This window comes from Prionailurus bengalensis, chromosome B4 (genome assembly GCF_016509475.1).
Source record: "Prionailurus bengalensis isolate Pbe53 chromosome B4, Fcat_Pben_1.1_paternal_pri, whole genome shotgun sequence".
Lineage (NCBI taxonomy): Eukaryota > Metazoa > Chordata > Mammalia > Carnivora > Felidae > Prionailurus > Prionailurus bengalensis.
This window is the reverse complement of record NC_057358.1, coordinates 54,868,841-54,889,736: the sequence shown is the minus strand read 5'-3', so window position 1 is coordinate 54,889,736 and position 20,896 is coordinate 54,868,841. Positions and strand designations below refer to the sequence as shown.

At 38.7% G+C, this 20,896-nt stretch overlaps 1 protein-coding gene across 1 annotated transcript in view; it reads left to right on the top strand.

The window, feature by feature from the left end:
• RECQL (RecQ like helicase) overlaps positions 1 to 20,896 on the top strand; it is a 57,614-nt gene that overhangs the window by 31,210 nt on the left and 5,508 nt on the right. Inside the window, exons 7-12 of the mRNA XM_043563170.1 lie at positions 10,528 to 10,694; positions 11,419 to 11,500; positions 12,686 to 12,834; positions 12,924 to 13,041; positions 13,560 to 13,698; positions 15,615 to 15,706. Coding sequence (XP_043419105.1) covers positions 10,528 to 10,694; positions 11,419 to 11,500; positions 12,686 to 12,834; positions 12,924 to 13,041; positions 13,560 to 13,698; positions 15,615 to 15,706 — 747 coding nt within the window. The remainder of the gene's footprint in view (positions 1 to 10,527; positions 10,695 to 11,418; positions 11,501 to 12,685; positions 12,835 to 12,923; positions 13,042 to 13,559; positions 13,699 to 15,614; positions 15,707 to 20,896) is intronic.

Genomic DNA, 20,896 nt, shown 5'->3' with positions numbered 1-20,896 from the left:
TCCAGATCTACACTCAGCTAACACCTCGGGGTTAAAGTTCTGTGGGATATTTGAGTAACCTGTTTCTTTACTTCTCCAGCTTAATCCTACATGGCCAGAAGCAGATCACTCAGACTTATTCTGTGCAAGACAGTCTTAGATTTAAAAAGTCCTGCTCGTGATTTCAACCTCATTCTTTCTGAACCTGCTTTCACACTCATATGGCTCCCCTGGGGTCCTCTTTAATCCGTCCTTATATTTGCCCATTGCTCTAGGCCCCACCTGATGGCCACTGTTTCCTCCTTCCAGACTCTTCTGTTGCCACTTTTCTGTTGTGTTTCTCGTGGATTGCCTGGCATTTTACCTACTTCAGTCTCTGTGCCAGACTTTTCTTCTGGACCCATCCAGGCTTCTGGTTTCTCTATTCCTGCTGTTTCAGTACTAAGCATTGGTGGGAAAAAATTGCAGAACTGCATTAATTTCCACCTCAATTCAGCTTTCATCGTACCCCGCTTTTTCTTGTTCCTGTTTTGTCTCCTGCATACATTTCTTCCAATGAGCTTTTCATGCCGCTAACTTTTCTTTAGGTCCTAACTCATACTTAGCAGATGCCTCCCAGAGCCCGGAAAGTAGGTGCCAGCATGGTATGGACGTCTTCTCTTTCCCCTTCCAAATATTAGTAATCTTGTTTTGTCTTATTTTGTTTTTTCTTAAGGCAAAAGGGACCATTTCTTTATAAGTTACCATGACTCCTTCCGCTTCATCCTTTCCTGCCTTCTTAACTTTGACTTTGTCAAAGTCTTCACTCCTGCATCTTCAGACTTTACAAAAACAAACATTAGAAGCCCAAATAGTCTTTGGCCTTTTCCACCCCTTTATGGCATTGTCCTATTTCTGTTCTTCTTTTTGCCTCCTCCTCTAAACTCTCTCCCCTTCTCACCTTTATTCCTTTTTTACTTCACTGAGTCGCTTCTGCCTCTGCCACTCTGCTTAGGGGTGAGCTGAGACCTCACTCCCCACTGCTTAATCCTGTGGGCTCATCTGCATTCCCTTTCATGCTCACTTTCAGGAGCATTTCCTGCACTCACCTCTCTCCTTGCCACTTTCGCCTCCCTCAGTGACGGAATGCTTTCCGTGCTCACTGCTGCCTTCTTCCTTTGCTGCCACCTCAAATGTTAGTGTTCTCTATGGTTCCCATCTCTTTCACCTTTTCTTACACTTCCCCAGGCCTAGTGGACTTGTGGCCTGAAGACACATTCACTGCCTTCAGAATTATTTGGGACACAGGTAATTTTTAAAATTTTGTTTTAAATGCCTCGGTACATATACTGTCCTTTCTACAAAAGACCCCACCGTCCAAAGAGTTGTTACCTGGTAGCTAGTGGAAATTCTAGGTTTCTGACCCTTACCTTATATTTCCAACCTCAGTGCTGATCACTTAGGATGAAAACCATTGCTTGTGTATTACCATAACTTGTGTTGGCTCTGTAGATTAGCTGCCAGCTGTAATCAGTTTTTCCCATGTCTAGTCCTGTTACTCCTCAGCTGTAGATTTATATTCCTAATTGTTTATTAGAAATGTGTACCCATTGGGGCGCCTGGGTGGCGCAGTCGGTTAAGCGTCCGACTTCAGCCAGGTCACGACCTCGCGGTCCGTGAGTTTGAGCCCCGCGTCGGGCTCTGGGCTGACGGCTCAGAGCCTGGAGCCTGTTTCTGATTCTGTGTCTCCCTCTCTCTCTGCCCCTCCCCCGTTCATGCTCTGTCTCTCTCTGTCCCAAAAATAAATAAACGTTGAGAAATGTGTACCCATTTAAAAAACTGAGATATAATTGACATATAACATTGCACTTATTAGTCTTAGTTGTGTAAGATAGTTATTTGACATATGCATATACTGGGAAGTGATTATTACAGTAAGTTTAGTTACATCATCAATACACATAGTTGCAAAATCTTTTTTCTCTTTATGAGAACTTTCAAGATTTACTCCCTTAGCGACTTAACATACAGTATTATCACTATTGAGCATTACTATAAGTTTGTACATTTTGACTCCCTTCACCCATGTTTCCCACACTATGCCTCACTTCTGGCAACCACCATTGTGTTCTCTGTATCTTTGAGATGTTTTTGTTTGTTTGTTTGTTTGTTTTAAGATTCCACATGTCAGTGATGTCATAACAATGTCTTCCTCTGGCTGACTTACATCACTTAGCATAATGCTATCAAGCTTCATCCGTGTTGTTGCAAATAAAATTTCCTCTTTTATGGCCAAATAATATTCCATTGTGTGTGTATGTATATATACATAGCACATTTTCTTTATCTGTACATCAGTGCACACTTACATTTTTTCCATGTCTTGGTTATTATAAATAATGCTACAGTGAACATAGTGGCTTAGATATCTTTTGAAGATAGTGATTTTGTTTCCTTTGGGTAAAGACTCAGAAGTGGAATTGTTAGATCGTAAAGTAGTTTTATTTTTAAATTAAAAAAAAAATTTATTGTTTGTTTTTGAGAGAGAGAAAGAAAGAGTATGAGCAGGGAAGGGGCAGAGAGAGGGAGACACAGAATCTGAAGCAGGCTCCAGGCTCTGAGCTGTCAGCATAGAGCCCAACACAGGGCTTGAACTTGTGAACCATGAGATCATGACCTGAGCCAAAGTTGGACGCTTAACCAACTGAGCCACGCAGATGCCCCTATTTTTAAATTTTTGAGGAACCTCTGTACTGTTTTCCGTAGCAGCCACATTAATTTACATTGCTAACACCAGTGCATCGGGGTTTCTCTTTTCTCTCACATTTCTTATTTCTTGTATTTTTGATAATAGCCATTGTAACAGGTGTGAGGTGATACTTCATTGTGGTTTTGATTTTCATTTCACTGATGATTACTGATGCTGAATACTTTTTCATGTACGCATTGCCTATTTGTATGTCTTCTCTAGAAAAAATATCTATCCAGATCCTCCGCCTATTTTTCAGTTGTAGTTTTTAGGTATTTTTGCTATTGAGATAAATGAATTCTTTGTGTCGTTTTTATGTTGACATTTTATCATATAGTTGCAAATATTTTTTCCTAGCCCATAGGTTTTCTTTGCTGTACAAAAGTGTTTTATAGTTTTATGTAGCATCGTGCTCATATATACACACCACATCATCTTTATCCATTCATCAGTTGATGGACGTTTGGGCTCTTTCTACAATTTGGCTGTGATTGATAGCACTGCTATAAACATTGGGATACATGTGCCCCTATGAATCAGCATTCCTGTATCCTTTGGATAAAGTCCTAGAAGTACTATTGCTGGATCGCAGGATAATTCTATTTTTAACTTTTTGAGGAACCTCCACACTATTTTCAGAATGACTGCACCATTTTACATTCCCACCAACAGCCCAAGAGGGTTCCTCTTTCTCCACATCCTTGCCACATCTGTTGTTTCTTGAGTTGTTAATTTTAGCCCCTCTGACCGGTGTGAGGTGGTATCTCAATGTGGTTTTGATTTGTATTTCCCTGATGATGAGCAATGTTGAGCATCTTTTCATGTGCCTGTTAGCCATTTGGATGTCTTCTTTGGAAAAGTGTCTATTCATGTCTTCTGCCCATTTCTTCACTGGATTATTTGTTTTTCAGGTGTTGAGTTTGATAAGTTCTTTATAGATTTTCGATACTAACCCTTATCCAGTACATCATTTGAAAATATCTTCTCCCTTTCCGTCGGCTGCCTTTTAGTTTTTTGGATTGTTTCCTTTTCTGTACAGAAGGTTTTTATCTTGATGAGGTCCCAATAGTTCATTTTTGCCTTTATTTCCTTTGCCTTCGAAGACGTGTCAAATAAGCATTTGCTGTGGCTGAGGTCAAATAAATAGGTTGTTGCCTGTTTTGTCCTGTAGGATTTTGATGGTTTCCTATCTCACATTTAGGTCTTTCATCCATTTTGAGTTTATTTTTGTGTATGGTGTAAGAAAGTGGCCCGGTTTCATTCTTGTGCAAGTTGCTGTACAGTTCTCAGCACCATTTGCTAAAGAGGCTGTTTTTTTTTTTCCATTGGATACTCTTTCCTGTTTTGTTGAAGTTTAGTTGGCTGTATGTTTGTGGGTCCAATTCTGGGTTCTGTATTCTGTTCCATTGGTCTTTGTGTCTGTTTTCATGCCAATACCATAACGGTCTTGATGTTTACAGCTTTGTAGTAGAGGTTAAAGTTAAAGTCCAGGACTGTGATGCCTCCAGCTTTGGTTTTCTTTTTCAACATTACTTTGGCTATTCGGGGACTTTTGTGGTTTCATACAGATTTTAGGATTGCTTGTTCTAGCTCTGTGAAGAATACTGATGCTATTTTGTTTGGGGTTGCATTGAATGTATAGATTTTTTGCGTGCTATCGACATTTTAGCAATATTTGCTCTTCCAATCCATGAGCATGGAATATTTTTCCATTTCTTTGTTTCTTCTTCAATTTCTTTCATAAGCTTTCTGTAGTTTTCAGCATACAGATCTTTTGCCTGTTTGGTTAGATTTATTCCTAAGTATTTTATGGGATCGACTCCTTGATATCTCTGTCTGTTGCTTCATCTTCAGTGTATAGAAATTCAGCTGATATCTGTAAATTGATTTTTTATCCTGTGACTTTGCTGAAATAGTGTCATGTATCAGTTCTAGCAGTTTTTTGGTGGAGTCTTTCAGGTTTCCCATGTAGACTATCATGTTATCTGTGAAAAGTGAAAGCTTGACTTCTTCTTTGCCAATTTGGATGACTTATTTCATTTTATTGTCTGACTGCTGAGGCTAGGTCTTCAACACTGTGTTAAACAACAGTGGTGAGAGTGGACATCTGTGTTGTGTTCCTGATATCAGGGGGAAAGTTCTCAGTTTTTCCCCATTGAGAATGGTATTAGCTGTGGGCCTTTCATATATGGCTTTTATGATGTTAAGGTATATTCCCTCTGTCCCTACTGTCTTGAGGATTTTTATTAAGAAAGGATGCTGTATTTTGTCAAAAGCTTTTTCTCCCTCTATTGACAGATCATCTAGGTAGAAAATAAGTAAGCAAACAGTGGCTCTGAATGACACATTGGACCAGATGGGCTTAACAGATAAATTCAGATCTTTTCATCCAAAAGCAGCAGAATATACAGTCTTCATGAGTGCACATGGAACATTCTTCAAAATAGATCACATACTGGTTCACAAAACAGTCCTCAACAAATATAAAAGGATTGAGATCATACCATGCATATTTTCAGATCACAATGCTTTGAAACTTGAAATCAACCACAAGAAAAGAACATCCTACTAAGGAATGAATGAGTCAACCAGGAAATTAAGGAAGAACTTAAAAAATACATGGAAGCCTGTGAAAATGAAAACATGACAGTCCAAACCCTTTGGGATACAGCAAAGTCAGTCCTAAGAGGAAAATACATTGCAGTCCAGGCCTATCTCAAGAAGCAAGAAAAATCCCAAATACAGAATCTAACCTCACACCTAAAGGAACTAGAAACAGAGCAGCAAAGAAACCCTAAAGCCAGCAGAAGAAGAGAAATCATAAAGATTAGAGCATAAACAATATAGAATCCAAAAAACAGTAGGACAGATAAATGAATCACTGGTTTTTTGAAAGAATAAGCAATTGATGAACCCCTAGCCAGGCTTCTCAAAAAGAAAAGAGAGAGGTCCCAAATAGATAAAATCACGAATGAAAGAGGAGAGATCACAACCAACATTAAGAAATACAAACAATTATCAGAGAATACTATGAAAAATTATATGCCAACAAACTGGACAATCTGGAAGAAATGGACAAATTCTACACACCCACACACTACCAAAACTCAAAAGGGAAGAAATAGAAAACTTGAACAGACCCATAACCAGTGAAGAAATTGAATTGGTTATCAAAAATCTCCCAACAAATAAGAGTCCTGGGCCAGATGGCTTCTCAGGGGAATTCTAGCAGACATTTAAAGCAGAGTTAGTACCTATGCTTCTCAAGCTGTTCCATGAAATAGAAACGGAAGGAAAGCTTCTGTACCCCTTTCTGTGAAGCCAGCATTACCTTGATTCCCAAGCCAGACAAAGACATCATTAAAAAGGAGAATTACAGGCAAATATCTCTGAACATGGATTCAAAAATTCTCAACAAGATACTAGCAAATTCAGTCCAACAGTATATTAAAAGAATTATTCACCATGATCAAGTGGGATTCATTCTTGGGCTACAGGGCTGGTTCAATATTCACAAATCAATCAATGTGATACATCACATTAATAGAAGAAAGGATATACCCTTTGTTTTCTTCTAGTAGTGCTCTGGTTCCAGGTCTTATGTTTAAGACTTTTTAAATCCACTTTGAGTTGATTTTGTATATGGTGTAAAGTCCTGTTTCATTCTTTTGCATGTGGCTGTCTAGTTTTCCCAACACCATTTATTGAAGAGACTGTTGCTTCCTGATTGTATATTCTTGATGCCTTTGTCATAAATTGACCATATATATGTGCATTTATTCCCGGGTTCTCTATTCTGTTTTGTTGATCCATGTTTCTGTTTTTATGCTAATAACATATTATTTTGATTATTATAGCTTTGTAATATGGTTTGAAATCAGGGAGTTTGATGTCTCCAGCTTCATTCTTTCTTAAGATTGCCTTGGCTATTGGGGGCCTTTTGTGGTTCCATACAAATTTTAAGATTGTTGTTTCTAGTTCTGTGAAAAATGCCATTGGAATCTTGATAGGGATTGCATTGAATCTGTAGGTTGCTCAGGGTGTATGGACATTTTAATGGTGTTAAGTCTTCCTGTTCATAGACACAAAATATGTTTCCATTTATTTGTGTTCTCTTCAATTTCTTTTATCAATGTCTTCTAGTTTTCAGGTATATAGATCTTTTACCTCCTTGGGTAAATTTATTCCTGAGCATTTTATTCTTCTTGATGCAATTGTAAATGGAATTGTTTCCTTTCTTTTCTTTTTTTTTTTTTAATGTTTATTTATTTGAGAGAGAGAGCATGCATAAGCAGGGAGGGGCAGAGAGAGAAGGCGAGAGAGAATCCCAAGGAGGCTTCATGCTGCCAGCACAGAGCCCAATGTGGGCTTGATCTCACAACCGTGAGATCATGACCTGAGCCTAAATCAAGAGTCAGATGCTTAACTGACTAAGCCACCCAGTCATCCCTCTTTTTTTTTTTTTTTTTTAATATTTACTTTGAGAGACAGTGTGAACGGGGGAGAGGCAGAGAAGTGGAGAGAGAATCCCAAACAGGCTCCATGCTGTCAGTGCACAGCCCGATGTGGAGCTCTATCTCACGAACTGCAAGATAATGACTTGAGCCAAAATCAAGAGACAGATGTTTAACCGACTGAGCCACCCAGGTACACATGGAATTGTTTTCTTAATTTCTCTAATAGTCTATTAATAGTATATAGAAACACAACTTATTTTTGTGTATTCATTTTGTGTTTTGCAAACTTTCTTTAAATAGTGACAGTTTTACTTATTCTCTTTTAATTTGGATACTGTTTATTCTTTTTCTTGCCTAATTTCTCTGGCTAGGACTTCTAATACCGTGTTGGATAAGAGTAGTGAGAGTGGGTATCCTTGTCTTGTTCCTGAGCGAGAAGAAAAGGTTGGAACTAATAAGCTTGAGAGGAGGGTCTTTGTGGAGCTGAAACTCAGACCTCTGAGGAGGCACAGCTACCTGGTGCTGGAGCCTCTTAATGGAGGCAGAGGTGAGGTGGACCTGTGATGAAGCTGGTTCTTCAAAGTTTGGAAAAACTGTATTTGACTGCTACTACAAAGAGACAGTGCTGGTATAGGGATGAAGAAGCCTTGCTGGGTGACATTCTTGAGAACACAGGCAAGCCCACAGGAAGCAAAAAGGAAGGAGCAAGACCCTAATTCTTCCCTTAGCCTTGTAGTCTAGGGCCAGCTGGCAAAGCAGAAAGGTAGTGTGCACATTCCCTGCATCAGCACTGCAAACAGTGTATCAAAAGGTGGAGTTGGAGTTGTGAACAAATAATGTAATAGCTAGTCCATCATCCTTGGTTTATCCTACTTCTTTTTTTTTTTTTTTAATTTTTTAATTATTTTTGAGAGTGAGAGAGACAGAGCATGAGTGGGGGAGGGGCAGAGAGAGAGGCAGACACAGAATCAGAAGTAGGCTCCAGACTCTGAGCTGTCAGCACAGGGCCCGATGTGGGGCTTGAACTCACGGACTGCAAGATCATGACCTGAGACGAAGCTGGACGCTCAACCGAGTGAGCCACCCAGGCGCCCCGGTTTATCCTACTTCTGCAGATCCAGTCCATCACCAAGTCCTGTCAACTCTGCCTCTAAAGTGAATCTCAAGTTTGTCCTCTTCTCTTTGTCCTGCTGCCTCTTAGGTACACCTGGGCTCCTTTCCCCTGACCTACTACAATGATTCCCTAACTAGTCTGTGATTCCAGTCTTACCCTTTTACAGTTCATTCTTCATACAGCAACCAAAGTGATCTTTTCTAAGTATAAATCAAATCCTGTTACTTCCCTTCCTAAACTACCCAGCAGATTCTCTTTGTACTTAGAATAAATTCCATATTCCTGACCGAGGTCCATAAGGTGACATGTGGTCTGTCCTTTGTTTACCTCTCTCCGATTTCCTATTCTTCCTCCCTCCCTCGTTATACTTCCATTACACTGGGCTTACCACTCCGAGCCCTTCTCACTCTCTGATAATAACATATTTATTGGTTTACTTTTTGTTTTGTATGGTTCTTTGCTTGAATCGTTCCATTTGCAAAACGGCTTTTGCATTGAACTGAACATTCAGTTCCTGAAGACACACTTGGCACAAATGGATGAATCTTGGGCTCTTTCCCTCCCCTTCTCTCCCCTTTTCCCCACCCCGCATCCCCCAGAGCCCATATCCCAATAGTTACCAGGACCTTTCGGGCTTTGGTTCTTGGGTTTGTATTCAGTCTTTTCTTTCTGCTCTATCCTCAGTGTCATGCCTTGTTTCCTATTCTTAGTGGGTTTCTGGTTTGCTGCTGCCATCTCTTGACTGATCTCCATTTCTTTATGTTTTGTCTCTTCCAGCCCATACCTTGCACTACTGCCAAAAGATGAGTCTATTTATATCCCTTTTATGCTTCAAAAATTTCCTATAGGATAAAGTCCTAGTTCTTAGAATCAACTATATTGTTCCCAGTCTTACTTAAACCTGCCTTCCTATACTCTTCAGTGTAACAGTATCAGTTAAGGTGCAGGCAGGAAAGCAGAGCCATTGTGAATGGTAGGTGATCAGGGATTTACTTTAGGAAGCAGACCCTGCACAACTGTGTGAAGAGCAGGGAAAGAGAAGGTGTGAAGGAGGTGGAGGATGGTCCCTGATTTCCTGAAGCCCTGGTGTGAGAGGACCAACTGGAGCTTATAGGGAGGTCTGCAACTGGCATGGCCGGGGCCAGAGGGTACATAGACAGGAAGCTTGTGAGAGGTCTCTGGTAAGCTCTCTCTGAGTAGCTGTCAGCTCTGTGAGCCTGCTGCCTGCCAGGCATCCAGTGGGGGCTGGTGATGGGTAAGACCTACAGTTGGGAATAAGAGCTGAAGGAGGAGTAGAAAAAAACTAGGACAAGTTAGAACTGGCTGGGCCCCTCTGCATCTATCTGTCCCTCATCTTATCTGCCTGGAAAGATCTTCAGAGAGTAATGGCAACTGGTTCACTTCTGCCTGCCACACCTTGTACACGTTTGTTCCTTTTTTGGTCTAGTTCTAGCGTGGATCCATACAGGGAATGTGGTTACCAGCTTACTGGAGTTGACAGTAATACATCCAGCTCGACACCCTGTGGGTTTGTCTGACTGACCTGCTTGCTGTTTTTGGAATATGCTAAGTAATTTCATGCCAGTGTATTTGCGGTGTAAGTGCTGTTTTCTCTGCCTGGTGTTTTCTTCTACCCTTCCTAGTAACTTCTGCTTGTCTTCAAGACCCAACTCACATGTTACCTCCTTGAAACCATGACTTCCCCAGCAGTGACCTTCTCCTCTATTTTCATAGTCCTCTAGCTTTGCAGTTAGCAGTTTCTACCACAGTTCTCTTCTACTTTCTGCAAAGAGTTAATTACATAAGGACAACTTACCTAGTTATTTAAGCGTTGATGACAAATATAAGCCCAGAATGGTTTCCTGGAAATACATTCTATAAAAACTAGTGCCCTCACCAAAATTTTTCTGGTCTGAATTTGCCACACTTGCATGATAGTGTTGGTAGAAGGAGTTTGCCTGATGGCCTCTTTTATCTCTTGTTTGTTGTGAGAGATACACACACTGTGGCCACTCCCACTGCCTCATAAATCCACTGGTCAGAGGTTGTAGACCAGTGCACAGCTTACTGGAAATGTGTTGGTTTTCTCTCTTCAACAGGGAGTTCCACCTGTGGCCAAGAACAGAGTTTCTGAAGAGCCAGGGAAAAGTATCCTACAGCCTGCCTACTCAGAAAGGCCAGGCAGCACATGCTAAATATATACTGCTTACATGTAGAAAGTGGGCCACTTTGTATGTTTTCTTTTCCAGATTACAAGGCACTGGGTATCTTGAAGCGGCAGTTCCCTAACACGGCCTTAATCGGGCTGACGGCAACCGCAACTAGCCATGTTTTGAAGGATGCCCAGAAAATACTGTGTGTGGAAAAGTGTTTTACTTTCACAGCTTCTTTTAATCGGCCAAATCTTTATTATGAGGTGTGTAACTTTTATGTCAACGTATTACTTTCATGAAGGATTACAGCAGAGGTTACCTTTTCATTATGTTTATAAGTAACAGGTAACTCTGTTTAAAAGTTTTTAAAATGAGGAAGTGATGAGAAGCATATTCATTGATTTGTGCTTTCTTCTGTATCTCTTGCTGCATAATCCTTTGCTGGGTTAAATAAGAGACATTGCCTTGTGAAGTTGATGCACATTATTGTGCAAGGATGGAGGGAAGATTGATGCCAAGGACCCTAACTACATCTCTATTGAAGTTAATTACAAAATAGTTCAAAATTAATATGCCATTTGCTAATACTCTATTCAGATTATGTGACATGTTTTTTCTTTCTGATTTCCTGAATGTGTGTGTGTGTGTGTGTGTGTGTGTATTATATCCTTTTAAGAGTAGATAATATTTTTCTGAGTCTCCATTCAACTTATTTATGCCATGGTTTATGTTTTTATAAAAGTAGCATCAAAAAATAAAAAGGTCTCCATCTTTACAAGTTCACTGCTTCTGTGCCTTCTTATTCCTGGCATATTCAAAACCAAGGATCAAGAAGAGCCTGGGAGGTGGCAGGGTCAGGAGAGGTGAATGAAAGACCAAGGAAAAGGCACTATGCCTATAAAAGATTCGCACCCTGAAAGTTGTAAGTCAATGTTTACATGGATGGTACTCATTAATTTACTTTGTAATAAGTTAGCTTTCTCTTAGATTCGGCAGAAGCCCTCCAACACTGAAGATTTTATCGAGGATATTGTAAAGCTCATCAATGGGAGATACAAAGGGCAATCAGGTAATACAAAAACAACTTTGAAGACTGAGAGAAAAGTTTCAAAAAGTAATATCATACTGATCTACTGATGAATGATTAGCCACCAAAAATATTAGTGCATGGCAGAAGATATTTGAAAATGTTATGTTAAAATTAATTTGCTTGGTGGGGGCGCCTGGGTAGTTCAGTTGGTTAAGCGTCCAACTTTGGCTCAGGTCATGATCTCATGATTTGCAAGTTTGAGCCCCGCGTTGGGCTCTGTGCTGATCGCTCAGAGCCTGGAGCCTGCTTTGGATTCTGTGTCTCCCTCTTTCTCTGCACTGCACCCCCCGCCCCCACCGCCACTCATGCTCTGTGTTTCCCTCTCAAAAATAAGCATTAAAAAAAATTAAAAAAAAATTAATTTGCTTGGTGATCTTAGAAATTGGGTGTGTCATTTACTAATGGGATGGATTATAAGAGTCATAAAACTATTATTTTTGTTTATTTGCACCTAATTGCTTTAAGTAGTCATTAGTGGACCTAATGGCATAATGCTAATTATCAACAGCACATTTAGTTAATTATCCACTGTGTATTAGAAGGTTAAGCACTGACTTTCTGAATGGATGTAAAATAGTCCTTGATAGCAAAGGACAATTAAAGAATAAATAGTGCACATTGAGTGAGGTATCTGTAGATGGAGTTGAGAGTATTTCTGTTTCCTGGATTAATGCACTGATGAGCATTACTGAAGCACAGAGTTTGTGTAAAGGTAGCATTTCAAAGCTGTTCTACAGATTTTCAGGAGACATTAATGAGTACCCAGGGTAAAAGGAGCTCCAGGGTCAAATAAGTTTGAGAAAAACTGCAGCTATTTATCCTCTTGGAGCTTCATGGGGTATAACAGCACATTAGAGGTTCTGGCCAGTCCTGCAAATAAAGAGAGAAACCTGTTCAATGCAGTGGTTCCCAAACTCCTTTGCACATGAAACTTTTCACATCATACTTGAGAGAAAAAAGAGGTAATGGGAACCAAAACTCGTGGCCCAGGGCTTATTTGTTTTAGAGCAAGCTGCTGATCAAATCTTGAATTATATCAGAAAGTCATTATGTGTTCAAGACCTTGACATTTTTTCCTAAATCTTTTTCCCTCATGCGTTTTGTTAATCAGTATCTTGAATATGTGTGTATATATATCTAACAATTGGACATATTTTATTACAGGAATCATATATTGCTTTTCTCAGAAAGACTCTGAGCAAGTTACAGTTAGTTTACAGAAACTGGGAATTCAGGCAGGTGCATACCATGCCAATATGGAACCAGAAGATAAGACCAAGGTTCATAGAAGATGGTCAGCCAATGAAATTCAGGTTAAGTATATATCTTCAACAGCATCCTCATTAACATTTAAAAATATTTTAAGTTTATATAATTAACATAAAATGTTAAAACATTTTAGGTAGTGGTGGCCACGGTTGCATTTGGTATGGGAATTGATAAACCAGATGTGAGATTTGTTATCCATCATTCAATGAGTAAATCTATTGAAAATTATTACCAAGAGAGTGGACGTGCAGGTATGTGTAACTTCTAACCAGAGGGAACTTTTAACAAAGCTTTTCCAGAAAACACATTATATATGTTTAATAATTCTGTATTTTAAATCTTTAGTAGCTAGTATTTTTTAGAATGAGGTCGTTTTTACAGTTTTATACTTTTTTGGTACTTATGTATTTGTGTGCTTATTTTACTTGGAGTGTTATGAATTGTTTCCTATGTTTTCTAAGATAATTTGATGTCTATCTTTAACTTCTGGATTTTTAATTAGTGGCTTCAAATTGATAACTTCAATAATTATATTATTTATGCACATATTTTTTTTACTAATAAAGCTGATTGTTGATAGCTCTCATTAGTTGGTTTTTCTTTTTATAATTTCAGGGCAGCTGTTACAAATTAACTTGCACATATCTGAAATTTCTAGATGTGATATATTTAGACTGTGAAGCATTGCCAGCTAATTTTACATATATTATTTTTGCATATTTTGAAATTTTCAAGTAATTATGCAATCTCAAGACTTCTCACACTACAGGTCGAGATGACATGAGGGCAGACTGTATTTTGTATTATGGCTTTGGAGATATATTCAGAATAAGTTCAATGGTGGTGATGGAAAATGTGGGACAACAGAAGCTTTATGAGATGGTGTCATACTGTCAAAACATAAGCAAGTAAGCCACATACCTTTTTATAACTTGTCATTTAAAAATAAGCACAACATGAAAGTCTGGGAAATTACTTTGGATACTTGCTCAGTAAGTAAATACACTGGTAGAATATCAAGTACAAACCTGTAAAAGCAAATGTCTAAAGGGTGGGAACCAGTACGTGAACCCTCAGGATCTGCCTTAATTCCAAAAAATGTATTCTCTCTCTCTATTTGATAATCCTCCAAAACTTTCATTGGAGTTTTTTTTTTTTCTTTAAGTAAAACAAGTATACTGAGATGCTGATTTTCTTTCAATTGAAGAATAATTGAAGTACGATATTGTATTCGTTTCAGAAGTACAACATAGTGATTCACTATTCTCATATATCACAAAATGGTCACCACAATAAGTCTAGTTACCCTCTGTCACCCTACAGAGTTGGTACAATATTATGGACTATACATTACATCCCCCTGTCATCTCTATTTTATTTATAACTAGAAGATTGTACGTCTTAATCCCCTTCATGTGTTTCATCCATCCCCACTTTTATTGAAAATTTTGATACACATTCACAGTGAGTTCAAGCTTTTTCTCTCTGGCACTGACATACAGCTACATGCTTTACCAGTTGTGAAAAGGTATTTATGATAGGCATTTTGAGAGCTGAGCTCTGTAACATGTACCATCTTACCAGCTGATGGGTTGATGAAATCATTGAGAGCAGGGTTAAGTTTCTCCTTACTAAATAAAATTTAAATCTAGGATGGTTTTAGTTAGAACATATAGTTCCTTGGTGGCTTTTCAGTATTAGTCATCTTTGTACTCTTATTGCCCATCATGTAAAATGGACTCAAAATTTTTGAACTGATAAGCAGCTATCGAACAGTGACAGAAAACGTCATTTCTTCCTGTAGGTGGTACAATAATCTAGTTAAAGAAGTAAGAAAATGAAAATTTTCTTAGATATCCAGTAGATATCAAGAAGCATATTTGGGGGTTTAGAGTCAAATACAAGAAACTACTAAGATACAAGAAACTGCTTTGCTATCAGGAAGATTCTTTTAATAGTTCCCAAATATTGAATCTCAAGGGAATCTCAGACAACTTCTGAAAGCAGTGTTCATCAAGTATATATGGAAAAAATATGTGATAGGCAGAATAGTCTCCCAAAGATGTCTACATTCAAATTCCTGGCAACTGTAAATTAACCTTCCATGGCAAAAGGGAATTAAGACTGCAAATGGAATTAAGGTTGCTAATGAGCTGACCTTAAAATAGGGATAGAACTCTGGGTTGTTTGTGTGGATCCAGTATAATCATAAGGGTACTTAAGTGTGGAATGAAGCAAGAAACGTTAGAATGATATTCATTGGCTTTGGAGATGGAGGAAAGTGGGGCATGAGCCAAGGAATTCAGGCAGTCTCTAGGAATCAGAAAGGACAAGGAAACAGATTCTCCCCTAAAGCCTCCAGAAGAAATCCATCCCTGCTGATACTCTGATTTTAAGCCAATAAAACCCATATCAGACTTCTCATGTATAGAAATGTAAGACAATAAATTTGTGTTAAGCCACTAGATTTGTGGTAATGTTATGACAGCAACAGGAAACTAATATAATATATAACTCTGTTTTGAAATAGGGATTCTTGGGGTGCCTGGGTGGTTCAGTCAGTTAAGTGTCTGACTTCAGCTCAGATCATGACCTCACGGTTCAGGGGTTTGAGCCCCGGCATCAGGCTCTGCGATGACAGCTCAGAGCCTGGAGCCTGCTTCGGATTCTGTGTCTCCTTCTCTTTCTGCCTCTCCCCCATTCGCACTCTGTCTTCCTCTCAAAAATAAATAAACATTAAAAAAAATAAATTAATTAAAAAAGAAATAGGAATTCTTAAAACTTACTAGGTCATTTAATAATGTATATATCAATGTGTTTGCAGGTGTCGCCGTGTATTTATAGCTCAACATTTTGATGAAGTATGGAATTCAGAAGCATGCAACAGAATGTGTGATAACTGTTGTAAAGACATTTGTGAGTTCACTTTTTTTTTTTAATTTTTTAATTTTTTAAAGTTTATTTTGAGGGAGACAGAGCATGAGCAGGGGCGGGGCAGAGAGAGAGCAAGAATCCCAAGCAGGCTGTATAGAGTCAGCATAGAGCCCAGCATGGGGTTTGATCTCACAAAACTGTGAGATCATGACCTGAGCCGAAATCAAGAGTCTGATGTTTAACCAACTGAGCTACCCAGGCGCCCCTGAGTTCACTGTCTATTGAAGTATAGTTGACCCATAATGTTATATTAGTTTCAAGTATATGGCATAGAAATTCGATAAGTCTATATATTGTGCTGTGCCAGGTACCAGTGTAGCTACCATCTGTCACCATGCAATGCTATTACAGTTCCATTGACTATATTCTCTGTACTGTACCTTTCATCCCCATGACTTATTCATTCCATAACTGGAAGCTTGTACTCCCACTCCCCTTCACCCATTTTCCCCATCCCTCTACCTCCTTCCCCTCTGGCAAACATCATTTTGTTTTCTATATTTATGGGTCAGTTTTTGCTTTCTGCTTATTCCTTTATTTTTTGGATTCTACATATAAGTAAAATCCTATCGTATTTAACTTATTTCACTTAGCATAATACCCTCTCGATCCATTCATGTTTTTGCAAATGTCAAGATCTTTTAGATGGCTGAGTAATATTCCATTGTGTGTATATTCCATTGTGGTAATGGACACTTGGCTTGCTACCATATCTTGGCTTTAAACAGGATTACATCTGTCTTTTCAAATTAATGTTTTTGGTTTTGGGGGGTAAATACTTGGTTGTAGAATTACTGGATCATGTGGTAGTTCCATTTTTAATTTTTTGAGGAAGCTCTATACTGTTTTCCACAGCGGCTACACCAGTTTGCATTGCCACCAACAATGCACAAGGTTCCCTTTTCTGTCCATACTTGCTAACACTTGTTTCTTATGTTGTTGATTTTGGCCATTCTGACAGGTGTGGGGTGATATTGTGGTTTGATCACTGTGGGTTTGATTTGCATTTCCCTAATGATTAGTGAGCATCTTTTCATGTGTCTCTTGACTATTTGTAGGTCTTCTTTGGGAGAATGTCTATTCAGGTCTTCTCATTTTTTAATTGGATTATTTTTTTGGTGTTGAGTTGTATAAGTTCTTTATATATTTTGGATACTAACCCTTTATTGACTATATCATTTGCAAGTATCTTCTCCGATTCAGTAGGTTGTCTTTCAGTTTTGTCGATGATTTTCTTCACTGTGCAAAGCTTTTTATTTTGTTGTGGTCCCAATAATTGTGCTTTTGTGTCCCTTGCACGAGAAGACACAGCCAGAAAAATGTTGCTATGGCTGATGTTAAAGAAATTACTGTTTATGTTCTCTTCTGGCATTTTATGGTAACAGGTCTCACATTTAGGCCTTAAATCCATTTTTTTTTTTTTTTTTTAAATTTTTTTTTCAACGTTTATTTATTTTTGGGACAGAGAGAGACAGAGCATGAATGGGGGAGGGGCAGAGAGAGAGGGAGACACAGAATCGGAAACAGGCTCCAGGCTCTGAGCCATCAGCCCAGAGCCTGACGCGGGGCTCGAACTCCCGGACCGCGAGATCGTGACCTGGCTGAAGTCGGACGCTTAACCGACTGCGCCACCCAGGCGCCCCCTTAAATCCATTTTTAGTTTGTTTTTGTGTATGCTGTAAGAAAGTGGTCCAGTTTTCCCAATACCACTTATTGAAGAGACTATTGTATATTCTTGCATCCTTTGTCATAGATTGACCATATATATAAGCATGGGTTTATTTCTGGCCTATTCTGTTCCATTGATCTGTTTTTGTGCCAGTACATTATATTTTTAATTTTTTTTCTTAATGTTTATTTATTTTTGACAGAGAGAGAGACAGAGACAGAGACAGAGCATGAGTTGGGGAGGGGCAGAGAGAGGGAGACCCAGAATTTGAAGCAGGGTCCAGGCTCTGAGCTGTCAGCACAGAGCCCAACGCAGGGCCTGAACTCACAGACTGCGAGATCATGACCTGAGCCAAAGTCGGACTCTCAACCGACTGAGACACCCAAGTGCCCCAACGTTATTTTGATTATTACAAGTTTGTAGTAGATCTTGAAATCTGGGATTTGAAATCTAGCTTTATTCTTCTTTCTCAAGATTTCTCTGGCTATTTGAGGTCTTCGTGGTCCCATACAAATTTTAGGATTATTTCTAGTTCTGTGAAAAATGCTCTTGGTATTTTCATAGAGATTACACTGAATCTGTAGATTGCTTTGTGTAGTAGGTATTTTACCAGTATTCTTCCAATCCATGAGCATTGAGCATCTTTCCATTTGCTTTTGTAATCTTCAATTTCTTTCATCAGTGTTTTGTAGTTTTCGGAGTACAGGGTCTTTCGCCTCCTTGGTTAAGTTTATTCCTGGGTATTTTATTATGTTCGGTGCAATTGTAAATGGAATTGTGTTTTTAATTTATCTTTCTGCTACTTCGTTATTAGCATATAGAAATGTAGCTGATGTGTATTGTTTCCTGCAACTTTACTGAATTCATTTACTCTAATTGCTTGTAAATGCAGTTTTTAAGGTTTTCTATGTATAGTATTATGTCACCTGCAAATAGTGACATTTTAATTTATTCCTTACTAATATTGGTTTCTTTTTCTTGTCTGAATACTGTGGCTAGGGCTTCCAGTATTATGTTGAATGAAAGTGGTGAGAGTGGACATCCTTATCTTGCTCCTGACCTTAGAGGAAAAGCTCTCAGCTTTTCACAATTGAGTGTAATTTTAGCTCTAGATACTTCATATATGGCCTTTGTTATGTTGAGGTATGTTTCCTTTAAACCTTTGTTGAGTTTTTGTCATGAACAGATGATGAATTTTGTCAAATGCTTTTCCCACATCTATTGAAATCATCATATGGTTTTTACTCTACCTATTGTATTTTTTTTTTTTTAATTTTTTTTTTTTTTTAACGTTTATTTATTTTTGGGACAGAGAGAGACGACAGAGCATGAACGGGGGAGGGGCAGAGAGAGAGGGAGACACAGAATTGGAAACAGGCTCCAGGCTCTGAGCCATCAGCCCAGAGCCTGACGCGGGGCTCGAACTCACGGACCGCAAGATCGTGACCTGGCTGAAGCCGGACGCTTAACCGACTGCGCCACCCAGGCGCCCCTCTACCTATTGTAAAAGAGTATCACATTGATTGATTTGCAAATATTGAGACATCCATGTATCCCCAGAATAAATTCCACTTCATCCTGGTGAATGATCCTTTTAATATATTGCTGAATGTGGTTTGCTGATATTTTGTTGAGGATTTTTGCATCTATGTGCATTGCTGATAATGGCCTGTATACAGCTTTGTTTTTAGGTGTTGTCTTTGTCTGGCTTGGCATCAGGGTAATTCTGGCCTCATGGAATGTATTTGGAAGCTTTCCTTCCTCTTCTAGTTTTTTGTATAGTTTGAGAATAGGTATTAACTCCTTTTCATATGTTTGGTAGATTTCACCTGTGAGCCCATCTGGTCTTGGACCTTTGTTGATTGTTAAAAACGTTTTTGTTTTTGTTTTTGTTTACGTAGGATCCGTACTGAGTGTGGAGCCTAACACGCGGCTTGAACTCACAACCCTGAGATCAAGCCCTGGTCTGAGATCAAGAGCTGGACTCCTGAGCCAGCCAGGTTCCCCTGTTGGTAGTTTTTTTTTTAGTAATAAAAAACTTCCATATTATTACTAGTAATTGGTCTGTTCAGACTTCCATTTTCCCTTATTCACTTTTGGAAAATTGTACATTTCTAGGAATTTACCCATTTCTTCTAGGTTGTCCAATTTGTTGGCACATGATTTTTCATATTCTGTTACAGTCCTTTGTATGTGGTGTCAGTTACTTCACTTTCATTTTGGATTTTTTTTTTTTTTTTTTTTTTTTTGAGAGAATCTCAAGCAGGCTCCACACTGGGTGGAAGTCCTCTTTTGTTTTTTGTTGATGAGTGGTGGGGTTAAGGTTTAGCAATTTCGTTTATTTTTCCAAAGACCCAGTTCTTAGCTTACTTGATCTTTTTCTTTGTTTAGACTCTATTTCTGATTTGATCTTCATTATTTCCTTTCTTCTATTTACCTTGGGTTTTGTTCTTTTTCTAGTTCTTTTCTTTCTAGTTCCTTTAGGTATAAAGCTAGATTGTTTATGGAGATTTTTCTTGTCTTGAGGTAGTCGTTATAAATTTACCTCTTAAAACTGCTTTTGCTGTTTCCCAAAGATTTTGGGCAGTTGTGTTTTCATTTTCATTGTCTCCATGTATTTTTTAAATTTCTTCTTTCTTTGCTTACCTGTTGATTGGGTAGTATCATGTTGTTTAGCCTCCACATGTTTGTGTTTTTCTTGTGACTGATTTCTAGTTTCATGCTGTTGTGGTTGGAAAAGCTGCATGATATGATTTCCATCTTTTAAATTTATCGAGTTATTTTTATTTTGTCCTCTAATATGATCTGTCCTAGAGATGTGTCCCATGTGCACTGTGTATTCTGTTTTTGGATGGAATGTTCTGTCTATATCTGTTATGTCCATCCAGTCCGTCATTCAAAGACAGTTTCCTTATTGACCGACTGCCTGGATGATCCATCCATTGATGTAAGTGGTGTGTTAAAGTTCGTCCGTACCATTATTGTATTACTATCAGTTTCTCTCTTTGATTATGTGTGTTTTATGTATTTCGATGCTCCTGTGTTGGGTGTGTAGATATGTACACTTGTTATATCTTGTTGGATTGGTACCGTTATCATTATGTAATACCCGTCTTTGACTCTTTTTACAGTCTTTGTTTTAAAGCATATTTTGTCTGATATGTCTACTGTTACTCTGGCTTTTCTTTTTGCTTCCACTTGCATGATGTTTTTCTATCTCTTCATTCTGAATCTACATGTATCTTTAGGCCTGAAGTTAGTGTCTTATAGGCAAGATATAGATGGGTCTTGTTTTTAAAATTTTTTTTTTTTTAACATTTATTTATTTTTGAGACAGAGAGAGACAGAGCATGAGCAGGGGAGGGTCAGAGAGAGAGGGAGACACAGAATCCAAAACAGGCTCTAGGCTCTGAGCTGTCAGCCCAGAGCCCGATGCGGGGCTCGAACTCACGGACTGCGAGGTCATGACCTGAGCCGAAGTCAGACGCCCAACCAACTGAGCC